Source organism: Myripristis murdjan, chromosome 22 (assembly GCF_902150065.1).
Source record: "Myripristis murdjan chromosome 22, fMyrMur1.1, whole genome shotgun sequence".
In the NCBI taxonomy this organism is placed as follows: Eukaryota; Metazoa; Chordata; class Actinopteri; order Holocentriformes; family Holocentridae; genus Myripristis; species Myripristis murdjan.
The window spans coordinates 14,442,012-14,454,206 of record NC_044001.1 but is presented as its reverse complement, the minus strand read 5'-3'; the positions used below and the strand labels follow the sequence as shown (position 1 = coordinate 14,454,206).

Here is a 12,195-nt window from a genome sequence, read left to right as displayed (position 1 = left end):
AAAACTATGCAAGTGTATAGTTCACTGATTCTTTTGGGCATTTAGATGGATAGACAGAGGAACTTATCAAAGTACTACTACTATTATTAGTACAAATAATAATAATACTGCGACACTGCTACTACTAATTATAAGAAAGAAAAGACAGGTTTTCCCCCTTGACTGATGAAATGAGAAGTTCCTTTAGTTTTGTTTTTGTTTTTTTGTCTCTCTCTAGATATGCTTCAGAGGCCTTTCCGCCCACAGGACAATCATGCCGTTCCCTAAACAGTGGGCAAACAGTTTTTTTTTTATCCTGTCAGTGCTTTTCCAAGAAGTGGGAGGGCTTCCTCTAAGATAATGTGCCAGCTTGTTTCACTTTTTCTTTTGTTCGTGAGAAAACTGAACTGCTGCATTTTCTCGACGTCCCATTGGCCAGCGAGGTGACAGTGTGCGCGTATAAGAGCGCACCCTCTCTGTCCGTCAGCCCGCGGAAACGAGGTCACCAGTGCTCACCTTGACGCTTCGCAGGTGCATTTGAGCAGCTTGTAAAAACCTCAGGAGGCATGAGTGCGATGGAGCTTTACAACAAAGTGGAAACTCAAGAAGTCAAAGTGAGAGATCTGCAAGCAGCCAAAGCGGATAAAGTGAGTATTGTTCTAATTATTCTTATGATAAGAAAAAAAAAAAAAAAAAAAAAAAACACTATGTGCAGCAAATTAAATTGAGGCTATATTGTAGTCCGACTTTATATGATTGTATTTCTCACTGAATGACTATGTGTGTCTTGTGAAGATTGACTGATTGATTTTAGGGCAGCCTGCCAATTTTTATGACTGAGGATTTAACAAGATTGGCTCAGGTGCATCTTTGCAGATAAACTGTGCCCTGGCCCTTTCTCAACACTTTACTCGTTTTTGACGGAATTGTTGAACCCTCCTGAGAGACCTGGCAGCAAAAAAAAAAAAAAAAAAAAAAAAAAAAAATCCGGTAGTTTTTACAGTGGGCGGTCTGGACATGTTGGCTTCGATGTTGATGTGATAACGAAGCATTCCCCTTCCTCTCTTGGCTGATGAAACTGACAAACGTTTTGCCTCAGCCGACAATCAAACATGAACTACAGTAGCCTTCGGTTTCATTTCTGTAACTGGATTTTTGGTGAATTCCGAAGTGTCCCAAATTTAAAAAAAAAAAAAAAAAAAAAAAAAAGAGAGAGAGAGAGAGAGAGAGAGAGAGAGAGAGAGAGAGAGAAGGAAAAAAAATGACATGTGATAAACAGAGTTATTTCTATTATTTGACATTATTATTATTATTATTATTATTATTATTATTATTATTTATTATTTATTATTTTTATTCCAATTAAGTTATATTGTTGAGCACAACTATCTCATTATTGCTTTGTTTTTAATTGATTTTATGTGTTTTGTTTTGTTTTAAATACTAAACTCCTGCTGTCTCCCAAGAGTGAATGAATGCATAAATGAACAAATAATTAAGTAACTAAACAAGCATAAAGTAAGAGTTAAAGATCATGAATATGGGAATTAAAAAAAAAAAAAAAAACAGTCTCACTACTTGCAGTGTGATAGGGTCCTCCTGATATTTTCGTCTCTTTGAGCTGATGATGGTCTATTTCTTTGCAGGCAGAAATTGACGCTGCCATCCAGCTGCTGGAGAAGCTGAAAATGGACTACAAGCAGACATCAGGTCAGGACTACAAAGCAGGATGTCCGCCCTCAGACAACACCGATGAGGACACAGTCGACCCCTGGAACGTCTCCACCTCCAGAGCCAAGGGAGTGGACTATGAAAAACTCATAGGTAAGAGCCAAAAATATTTGTAAAGATAAAAATCTGGCATTTTATCCATCACCAGCATGCAAGATAAAACCATTGGTATGAGATATGAATGAAAAAGGTAATTATGTCAACATTGGGATCATTTCTGGTTATTGTGTCTCTCCTCAGTGAGGTTTGGCAGCAGTAAAATTGAAAAGGAGCTGGTGGACAGGATGGCCAAAGTTACTGGACACAAACCCCACCGCTTCCTGCGAAGAGGAATCTTCTTCTCTCACAGGTCAGCATAAGGACATGGTCGTTAAACTTTATGACTGTCATGACAGTTGGCGTCATTGTGTGTCATCTTCGAAATGATAAGCCAGGCTCAAACTGTGTGCTGTTGGAAATCATGGTCTTGTAAAGAGTGTATCGACCCCACAGACTGTAAAAAAACAGGTGTGTACCCATGAAATGATTGACGAAGAGTGGGTGTAATACAATGACAGGTGGATCTTTCTTATGCGACTGCATGAGAGATAAACATGGCGTCTCTCTCTGCCTCTTCTCTCTGCTTTTGTCTCTCTGTCTGACAGAGATGTGCAACAGGTGCTGGATGCCTATGAGAAGAACAAGTCCATGTACCTCTACACTGGCAGGGGGCCGTCCTCGGAGGCCATGCATGTCGGACACCTCATCCCCTTCATCTTCACCAAGTGAGCCTCCTCTCGTAAAACCACAGTGAAACTACATATTGAGGGCATTCTGCGTTTTATTTGATGGGTGGGGCAGGGAGCCGGGACAGTTCAGACATCTGTGATTGTTTTATTGGAACGTTTATGGACACTTCCTGTTAGAAGTCACCACAGGAGACAAAAGATTTTTTTAAATAAAACAATAAAATAAAGGTATATGGTATGATGAGCTAATTTTTTGCACTTGAGTGTGACTTTAAGGTTCTGATTATTCCAGATGTGTATAAATAAAAGCCAAAATCATCAGCCAGGTGTTGTAGTCAATCAGAAATTAGCTTTGCCTCAAAAAACATGGAAATTGGAATGGAATGTAAAGAAATAAAATGGATGTAAGACTTCAATGTGGCTACAGCAGAGCACAAAGAGCAGCCAGTTATGCCTTTTTATTTCATGTCATCATCTGGTGCCAACTTTGCCCTCCTCATCCTCTTCCATCTTGTCGCAGGTGGCTGCAGGATGTGTTTGACATCCCGCTGGTGATCCAGATGACGGATGATGAGAAGTACCTGTGGAAGGACATTACACTTGAGGAGTCCCACTACTACGCTGTGGAGAATGCCAAGGACATCATCGCCTGTGGCTTCGACATCAACAAGACCTTCATCTTCTCTGACCTGGACTACATGGGGTAAACAGCTCATCCCCGGTTTACAAAGCTATTGATTGACTAACCCTTCAGGACATAACTGTTGTGCTATATCTTGATTGGATTGATGCTGGTGGTGTAGTGCATTAATAACAGTCCTTCTACTGTAAATCTTTAATACATGTGTGACCGTGGCTATGGCTTGAGCGGGACTCCACCCACTACTTTGTCGAATTCAAGAAATCCAACAAAAAGTCTCAGTGACTGTAATGAATATGGAATGAGCACAGAGACATGGCCTATCTTACACCTTTTAGTTAATATTGAACCACTTCTTATCTCTGATCTCCAAATATGTTTTCAGCGCATTCACGCTTCTCTTTATAGCGTGTCTATTCTCCTGTTCACCACAAGGTGGCACTGTAGTACCAACCTTTCTCTGTACTAAACTGCCTCCCTGTGTGTTGCTTGTGTATCCCATACTATAGAAATTTGCTCTTCCACAATGCACAACAAACCAGCTAAATTGCGAAAAATTAATTTCTCATGTTTACTTTTCTCCTCAGTTCCTGTCGTGAATTCTACAGCAACGTGGTAAAGATCCAGAAGCATGTGACTTTCAACCAGGTCAAAGGCATCTTTGGCTTCACAGACAGTGACAGCATTGGTAAGACAGATAAGCAGCTCATTTATCAGTAATTGATTGATTCATTTTCATCCTTCCAAATTCCAAGGGCAAATTTAGCATACACAACAAAGCATGCACAAAAAATGCTTGTCTTACATCTTTGCACATGAGTTTCAGTGATGGCTACAATGCCTTTCACCTCTTTTTTCAGGAAAGATCAGCTTCCCGGCCATCCAGGCAGCCCCGTCCTTCAGCAACTCTTTCCCCCAGATCTTTGGAAGCAAGACAGACGTCCCCTGTCTTATCCCCTGTGCTATTGACCAGGTCAGGACAGAGCTACCATGTTACCCTCTAGTGATTCATGTTAATCCACATTCACTCTAAACTCAAATTAGTATTAAATAAATATTATTACTGTTATATTATCATATATATGTATATGTATGTAGCATTTTAACCACTGAATATATTATAATGAAGATTAAATCATTTGTTTCTACTTAACTAGATTGAAAAACTTGAGAATCTTGAAAGACAAAAGAAAAATATGTTTCTAAGAATGAATGAAATTGATCTGATAGTAGTTCAGGAGATGCCGCATCTATCAGATGCTGATGATGGCTTGACCACTGAGAAAATTACACTCTTTTCTCATTGCAATTAATATTTTTTGCACGTTTTTGCATTTTGGCCACAATTTCTGGCCTCCTTTTGGATGTGCAAATCCTTACTGTGAATATTATCTAATTAATACGGTAATGTTTAGGCCACAGTTCTATTTTGAAACTGAGAAATGCCATATAGGAAGGACTGTAGTGTCTCCATGCCAATATGAGCTCAGATATGCTAATACTGGAAAGGTAATCTAAGTACATTGGAAATTATGTGTTCTTTTGGATGGTTATAGTCCCGGTTGAGAAATTAGACCCTGAGAATTGTCTGATTGTGTCTTTTTGCTCTTCAGGACCCCTACTTCAGGATGACCCGTGATGTGGCTCCCAGAATCGGCTACCCAAAGCCGGCTCTGCTGCACTCCACCTTCTTTCCCGCCCTGCAGGGGGCTCAGACCAAGATGAGCGCCAGCGACCCCAACTCCTCCATCTTCCTCACTGACACACCCAAGCAGATCAAAGACAAGGTGATATACTTAGAAAAGGACAGTCCTCGACAATAGATGCCAAATAGAACCCAAAACACGGTTGTGTCTATATGGTAACCCTAGATTTGCAAATCCTTCACACACTCTCATACACGTGCACTTGATTCAACACAAAAGCGCTTGACTTTGCCTTGACCTCAACCTAAAGCTGAACTTTAACTCTAACCACCCTCACAAGAGTTTTGCAAATCTAGGGTTACCATGTAGACAGGACCCCAAAACATTGACAATAAAAGACAATTTTTCGAAGAGTGCGAGTGTCTAGGTGACAACAAATTTACACATACCTTGGGAGCAAATAATAGTGTGCAGTCTGTTTCATTTTCTAAGATAATGCATGCTGCCAAGAGAATAACTACTCACTGAAGAGAATTACTATTTGCTGAACCTGAACCACACTATATCATGAAATATCATGTGAAATAACGTGTGAAAGACATGAAACACATTCACTGCAATAAACTAATACTGTATCCTCTGTCGCTGCACACAGGTGAACCAGCATGCATTCTCCGGAGGGAAGGACACAGTGGAAGAGCACAGGAAGTACGGTGGTGATCCGGACATTGACGTTTCCTTCATGTACCTCACCTTCTTCCTGGAGGATGATGAACAACTGGAGAAGATCAGACAGGTGAGACTGAGAGCTACAGGTGATAGATATGTGGAGAGGGAAACTCATGTGTTGAACTAGGGAACACGAATGAACTGAATAAGTAGATGGATGCAGCACCAAGAGGATCTGGGGCACAGACACAAAGTTAAACATAGATTGGCTTCTGCTGTGCATCGTCACATCCTGTTAAATTTTCATCGTCAGGTTAATAAGTGTAAGGGAGCCTTAATCAGAAAGGTATGTGTCCTCATAGTACCGCTGAAAGGACGACATTAACCAGAGTAAACCTCATTAGTATGGATGTCTCACGCAGGCTCGGGCAAAGAATAACTGACCCCAAGATTTGGTTACACAATAAAGCTAAAAATTATATTGCTGCCCTTCAGTTTGTGCTGTAAATCTTTAAAGAGGAGCAACAGCAACATCTCTCATTGTGTTTGTCCCAACTCTCATCCTCCCCTCCATCTTCGCGTCTCTCTCTTGTCAACAGGACTACACCAGTGGAGCTCTGCTCACGGGAGAACTGAAGAAGATTCTGATCGAGACTCTGCAGCCAATGATCGCCGAGCACCAAGAGAGACGCAAGCAAGTCACAGATGAAATGGTCAAACAGTTCATGACACCCAGGCCCTTGAATTTCAAACTCTAGCCTGCTTTAGCAATTTGAGATGTAAAGATCCATCACCTGGTTAATTTCATGTAGGCCGTATTATTGTCTTCCATGAAAAATGGTTAATATTAAAATTTAATAAGTATGAATTCAGAGGAGCCTAGGTTACCTTAGTCCTGGAAAAAAAAAAAAAAAAAAAAAAACAGGTACAATTTCTCCAAATACTGCTTTGTGCTTCACTGTTAAGCTACCCTTGATACATTTATTTGCTTGCATTTTTTGCTGCATTACATGGCGTATCATTTTATGAATATAGATGAAAGTTACTGCAGAAAATATCCTAGGAATAGCAGTGGAAAGCAGCTTATGCAGAACTTGTTGAGTAATGACCAGCGCCTCACAACTGACTCCTAAGCATGTATTCAGTTTCTGTTGAAAGTCAATAAAAACAAGAAACTCTTAACTTTTGATTGCACACATTTTATTCAATTGTTAGACCACATACGCACATATAAATAATATATATTTATTTATATTTTTATAAATACTATTTTATTTACTGTAAACAATGTAGAAATGCATGTGTGAGTTATATCTTAATGTTATGTTCAATTCACATTATCACAGTCACACAGCAAAGGTACACATTTCTCCCCAAATATCACACTCCAGAAAATGACAGGGTTCAAAATCCATCAGAAAATGATTGCAATGTCCTCGTGAGAAGGTTTGAGCGTTTGATAAGGAGCACATGGACGTTTTATTCCTTTGCTGAAGGTACTATACAGCGTCAGCTCTCAGACTGAGAACGTGCAGTAAAATACTGCATGCTCAGGAGTCTCAAGTGCAGACGGCCCTGTAGTTTTAACTGCTGCTAACAAACACATGATCACAAGTTGTAACAGTGATATGATCATATCACTACAAAGTGGGTAACCTGAACAGTTTCATGTGACAGCGGAGCACCCTGAGAGGGAAACGTCTGGAAAAGGCATTTTTGGAGAATAATGACGGTTTCTGAGACATGGAATACAATTTTAGCCCAGTCAGATAAGAGAAAAAAAGGAAAGAAGACATCACCACTAAAAGATCTTTTCATGTTCTATGATTCAACTCAACACATCATTCCCCTCACCTGTGTGTTTTATAAACGCAGACAGATCCCTTAAAGACTTCCCAGTAGTGTTGTAACGTAATGAGGGGAATATGAACTTATTAAGGAATGACGTCTCCTAAATACTTGAAACAATGTGCAGATACAGTACTTGTTGCAGTTTTTGATATGGTCACACTTCCCTGGAAGCTCTGAGTTAAAATGTATTCACATTTTTGCACATTATTTGAAATACTTCAACGGCTATGACTGCAGCTGCAGAGTCAAATTATTTTCACTGACTGAGTGCAGCTCAGTCCTGAAGTTATCTGAAAAACATAGCAGCATCAGAAAATGTTTCCGTTTTATACAACACTACTCTACAGAGAGTCTTGAAAAAGCTGCATCAGAAAATATCACTATTAGAATAAAATATACTTAATTAGAGAATTTTCTCTTTCACCCATATATGTTAAAATTTAAAGATAAGAACAGACTCTCAGGAAAATCGTTTGAAAACATCATTTCACATCATTTAGGGTTAGAGTCTTCTAAAATCACATCCATCTTGTCATGTGCCAGCCCTACATGAGAGCTTGGTCTCCTGAAGGAGGAAATTTAAGGTGAACTTGTCATTTAGCCAACAAGTATAATCCACTTGCAGTATAAAGATACAACATATGCTGGAAAAAAAAGGCTACATGTAAAGTTAAGCTGAGGGTTTTAGAAGGCGAAGCACTACTTCGTACATGGAAAACACTGCCATGTTGACAGGGATGGCACGTATGCAGTTGAGACTGAGCCCCTTGTAAAGGACGCCGGGTCCCTCGGAGCGCACACTGTCGGTGATACAGTGGAAAAAACCTCGGTATCTCTGCTCTCCCATCCAGTCCATCTGCAGACGAGCTTTGATCAGATCCATGGGCGTTGCAATGCCCCAGCTGCACATCCCTGACAGACCTCCCGCCAGCAAGACCACTTTCCATTCTGGAGGAAAGACATATGAACATACAAGATACAACATGTACAGGTGCATCTCAAAAAAATATCATATCATGGAAAAGTTGGCAGTCAGCACTGATGAATTAAATTACACTGCTTAGGTCTTATAGAGGCCCAGGCTGCTTTGATAGCGGCCTTCAGCTCGCCTGGACTGTAATGGTTCAGTCTACCTCCCTCAAGGGACTTCTAAAAGATTTGAGGTTAAACAAGCAATTCAGCAGGGTTGTTCCTGCTTTGATTTATTATTTATTTAGTTAGTTTAGTTGCAGAGTTGTTAGCTATTTTCATAAAAAAAAAAAAAAAAAGAGCACCTGACATAGAGCCCTTAAATGTGTGCGGAAATCATCTGTACATAACTGAGTTGGCAGATGATTCCACAGTCTTAGTCAAGAGTTTAGAGAAGATCTCTCCGCTACTCAAGTAGATACACAAGTTTTCTCAAGCTTTAGGTACCATATATGACCATCCGCTGATAGATTTGTATGAGATTCCAGTTGAAAACGAAGATGAGTTGAAGGCCGCTGTCAAAGCAGCCTGGGCTTCCATAACAGCTCAACAGAGCCACAGGCTGACCGCCTCCATGCCACGCTGACTCTAGAGAGCATGGATTTCTCCTTACAATACTGTTGTTTGAATAAAGCCCTTTGCTCTGTGATTCTGAGGGACTGACACCAAAGCTTGATGTGTTTTCAATGATTAAAGGAACAGTTCATTATCAACAAGGGGTGTAACGATTCAATAAACCCATGGTTCGTTTTGTATTGCTGTTTTTGGGTCACCATTTCAATTTGGGATAACAATATGAAAAAAGTCTGCATAGACTATTTAAAACGTAAAAATGCTTTCAGTATATTCATTAATTCATCAGCTAAGTGTGTCGTTGTATGGCTCCCATAAAGTGGATGTGTTTGTAACGCTGCACTTTTCATCTCCCAGTTCAAAATATAATGAACACTCGCAGTCAGGTAACTGTCAGTCTCCCTGGAGGTCCAACCTTCACTGTTGAAAACTTTGTAGGGTGGATTGTGTGCACAGCTCAGTTTTTACAGTTCAGTAATGATAGTTCAGTAATTGCAGAATTAGTATATTAAAAGAAGTGCAACCCCAGCACCATGTAGTAACCATCACATGAAATTTTTTTTTTTTTTTTTTTTTTTTAATTTGGGTTAGGGTCAAAATGTTTCTTACAAAAGTAGTAAATTGTGTCAAAATGCAGGTGTTATTGCATAATAGAGTTGTTACAAAATGTGGCGTTATTACATAATGTGTTGCTACACACGACCAACCGAAAACACAGTCCCAGACATGAAAGATACATTCTCAATAACTGTGTTTAAAGCTGCTGTTCTCAGCATTACCCACGGGTCACTTTAAGAGGAAACTGTTTGCGCTACATGGCTCTCTGTGATTATCCCATATCGTTTCATTATGTGCTTCTACAATGTTTTTTTGCGGTCCTTATTTTCATAATTTCAATTACTGCAGCTTTAGTAGTGTTAGTTTAGGTGTTTTGGGGTGAGTTTTTCCATCCATTTTTATGCAAACAGTTTTGATTTACCTGGCTGGGTCTGCCCTGGAGCCGCCAGCTGCTCACAGATCATATTATAGATGGTGAAGTAGATGGCAAAGGCGGGTCCGTCTCTCAGAGCCAGAGCCTGGGCTCCCTTATAGAGCCCCAGAATTCCTTCCTCACGAGCGATGGTGAGCAGACAGTGGATGGAGCCGTGGTACTTGGGCTTTGTGGCCCCGGCTGAAAGTCCCTGACACTGCAGGCGCACCTTTACTATGTCGGCTGGGGACATCACCGATACCTGATGAGAAGACGGAGACAGACAAAGTGCAGGAGGAGGATATATTAAGGGAGTTTTGACAGTTGAAGAGGTTGAGTGACTTTTTGGTTGACACTGCTGAGTAATGAGTGGAACAAGTTATTTAAAGACTGTAACAGCAGGGCGTTTTGCTTGTACAAGGTAAGTAGGTCCTCAACCAAACCTTACTGCCACTCAGAGACGAAACCTGTTAGAGCAGATTAATACTAAATCACACTGTCAATCAACAAATTATTGCTGAAGCATGTTGCACTTCTGACCGCACCTGAAACAGTGATGTTAAAACAGCCAATGTAAATTACCTGCCTTGACAGATGGCCACTTAGAGTGGATTTGCTTTGTAGAGCTATAAAAAACAAAGTGTGTGCTCTGTGTGATGCAGTGTGCTGCATAATAAATGTAAAAAATAGAAAACATGTTCCCATCAACATTTACTGGTAGTAAATGTTGACGGGTTATCTCGTGTGCACTTTATTTTTCTGCTTTTTCACATTTGGATGCACATGTGGAAGCGCATGCCTTTGTGAAGTTTGCACAAAACAAGACCAAAAAATTAAACAGCAAAGACCATTTTGCCAGTGGGCTATGATGAAGATTAAAATGCAAACAGAGCCCTTTTTGGGTAAACTCCTTATAATATACATATTGTAAATATAGTAAAATTGATCGATTAATTGATTGATTTTCCCATGATTAGGGAACACAGGGAATTGCACTGTCAGCCAGTCAGTCTGACACTGTTATTCTACACAGCTGAAGCAAAAAAAAAAAAAAAAATACCTGGGCAACTCCTCCGGCCAGGCCTGAGAGGAAGATATCCTGCTTGGCAGGTTTGACATCAGGACTGCCACGTCGCAGCTGACAGAGGCACTGAAGGACATTCCTGTAGGTCCCAAACAGCACAGAGGAGCTGAGGGACACAGTCGAGACCGGCATCAACATGCCCCTGTAGAAACCATTCACCTGAAGAGGGACAGGGTTACGCACAGTGAGCTCATGAAGAAGATGATAATAGTGCAGGGGGCGCAATACTGTGTGTGTGTGTGTGTGTGTCAAGACAATCGTCTTTTTAAAATCACTTTTCATTCCATTTTTTTTTTTTTTTTTATCCTGCACCCAGCCTACACACAGGCTAAATGTGCACACACCTACTCCCCGTTTGGGCCACTCAGATCAGGACACACATAGATAAGCACAATGATGACTATTGACTAATACTGTAAAGTCCAAACTATGTTGCAAAGGTGAATAATCAGGTGATGCTGACCTCTGAGTGAAACACTCACCCCCTCAGTCTTGCATGTGGAGCGAATACAGTGCCACACTCCCCTGTACCTGTTCTGTGTTTGAATCCGCACCTGGAACGGGTCACGGAGAACATATCTGCATTTAACATGACTCGTTATGCTGCTGTCAGGACATCCTGAGTGTGTGTGTGTCACCATACCTTCACTGTGTCCAGAGGGTAGCCCACAACCACACCAAAGGCCCCTGCAAACACAAGGGTCACACGATTTAAAAAACAAAAACAAAAACAATACTGGACCATAAAGGATGCAAGGATTCCTTTAAGATGTGCAATGGTAATAATGGTGTAATAAGGCTGGCTGCACATGCTTTTTGTTCTTTAGCTTACCTCCTACATAACCAGCGACGAAATCCGCGAAATGCATGCTTCCCCCAACCCAGCTGCCACATATGGTGCCGTCAAGTACCGCCGTTACTACCTCACTCTGTGTGAGGTAATGTCAGTAAACGCCTCAAATTTAGACGGTGAAAACATGAGCCACTACATTTCCCGTCATTTGCACAACAATAGACAACCATAAATCATCTGTTTAGTGAGATAACAGGGTTTTTTTCTGTCTCCCAGAGGTTAAATGTAATGTGGATAGACGCTACTGCTCCGGCCGGCTGTCACAGAAATTCCTCTGTGACGTCACCTGTCAAAGAGCAAAAACGTGCCTGAACGTGCGGGGTGTTGTGTTACAGTGTTTTTGGTTCGTGATGAAACAACAGGCAGCGGAGTTAACGCTATCTGTTCAAAGGTATTTATTGGTCTAAATAAAAGTGATAATAAAAAAAAATGTGAGAATTGATGGAAACACACAGAGGTCTAGCGCATCTTTGTTTTTGCATCTCTCTCTCTCTCTCTCTCT

At 40.7% G+C, this 12,195-nt stretch overlaps 2 protein-coding genes across 3 annotated transcripts; one reads left to right on the top strand and one right to left on the bottom strand.

Annotated features, from left to right (window-relative positions):
- The first annotated feature begins 455 nt into the window (after nt 1-455).
- LOC115354749 (tryptophan--tRNA ligase, cytoplasmic-like) lies at nt 456-6,334 on the top strand. Its single transcript, XM_030045247.1, has 10 exons — nt 456-626; nt 1,626-1,803; nt 1,951-2,059; nt 2,355-2,474; nt 2,959-3,141; nt 3,666-3,766; nt 3,939-4,051; nt 4,692-4,865; nt 5,380-5,520; nt 5,993-6,334. The coding sequence occupies exons 1-10, from the start codon at nt 546-548 to the stop codon at nt 6,149-6,151; spliced, it is 1,359 nt and encodes a 452-aa protein (XP_029901107.1). The 5' UTR covers nt 456-545; the 3' UTR covers nt 6,152-6,334.
- A 1,532-nt stretch (nt 6,335-7,866) lies between these two features.
- Nucleotides 7,867-11,709, bottom strand: slc25a47b (solute carrier family 25 member 47b). 2 transcript variants are annotated; one of them, XM_030045251.1, is made up of 6 exons: nt 11,673-11,709; nt 11,484-11,527; nt 11,323-11,394; nt 10,817-10,999; nt 9,766-10,018; nt 7,867-8,192 (listed from the first exon to the last, which is right to left on the bottom strand). In XM_030045251.1, the coding sequence occupies exons 1-6, from the start codon at nt 11,707-11,709 to the stop codon at nt 7,915-7,917; spliced, it is 867 nt and encodes a 288-aa protein (XP_029901111.1). In that variant the 3' UTR covers nt 7,867-7,914. The 2 variants fall into 2 exon arrangements, with proteins under 2 accessions (XP_029901111.1, XP_029901112.1); XM_030045252.1 differs by lacking the exon at nt 11,323-11,394.
- Between the last annotated feature and the right edge of the window lie 486 nt (nt 11,710-12,195).

What these genes read in the sequence shown, in the direction of transcription:
- LOC115354749 (XM_030045247.1), top strand. Translation starts at nt 546, where the DNA reads ATGAGTGCGATGGAGCTTTACAACAAAGTGGAAACTCAAGAAGTCAAA. An exon ending in ATCCCCTTCATCTTCACCAA is followed by an intron (nt 2,475 to 2,958) that starts GTGAGCCTCCTC and finishes ATCTTGTCGCAG; the next exon opens with GTGGCTGCAGGATGTGTTTG. An exon ending in AACTGGAGAAGATCAGACAG is followed by an intron (nt 5,521 to 5,992) that starts GTGAGACTGAGA and finishes TCTTGTCAACAG; the next exon opens with GACTACACCAGTGGAGCTCT.
- slc25a47b (XM_030045251.1), bottom strand. Translation starts at nt 11,709, where the DNA reads ATGCATTTCGCGGATTTCGTCGCTGGTTATGTAGGAG. An exon ending in CGTCGCTGGTTATGTAGGAG is followed by an intron (nt 11,528 to 11,672) that starts GTAAGCTAAAGA and finishes TTGTGTTTGCAG; the next exon opens with GGGCCTTTGGTGTGGTTGTG. An exon ending in TCCAGGGCAGACCCAGCCAG is followed by an intron (nt 8,193 to 9,765) that starts GTAAATCAAAAC and finishes TCTTTCCTCCAG; the next exon opens with AATGGAAAGTGGTCTTGCTG.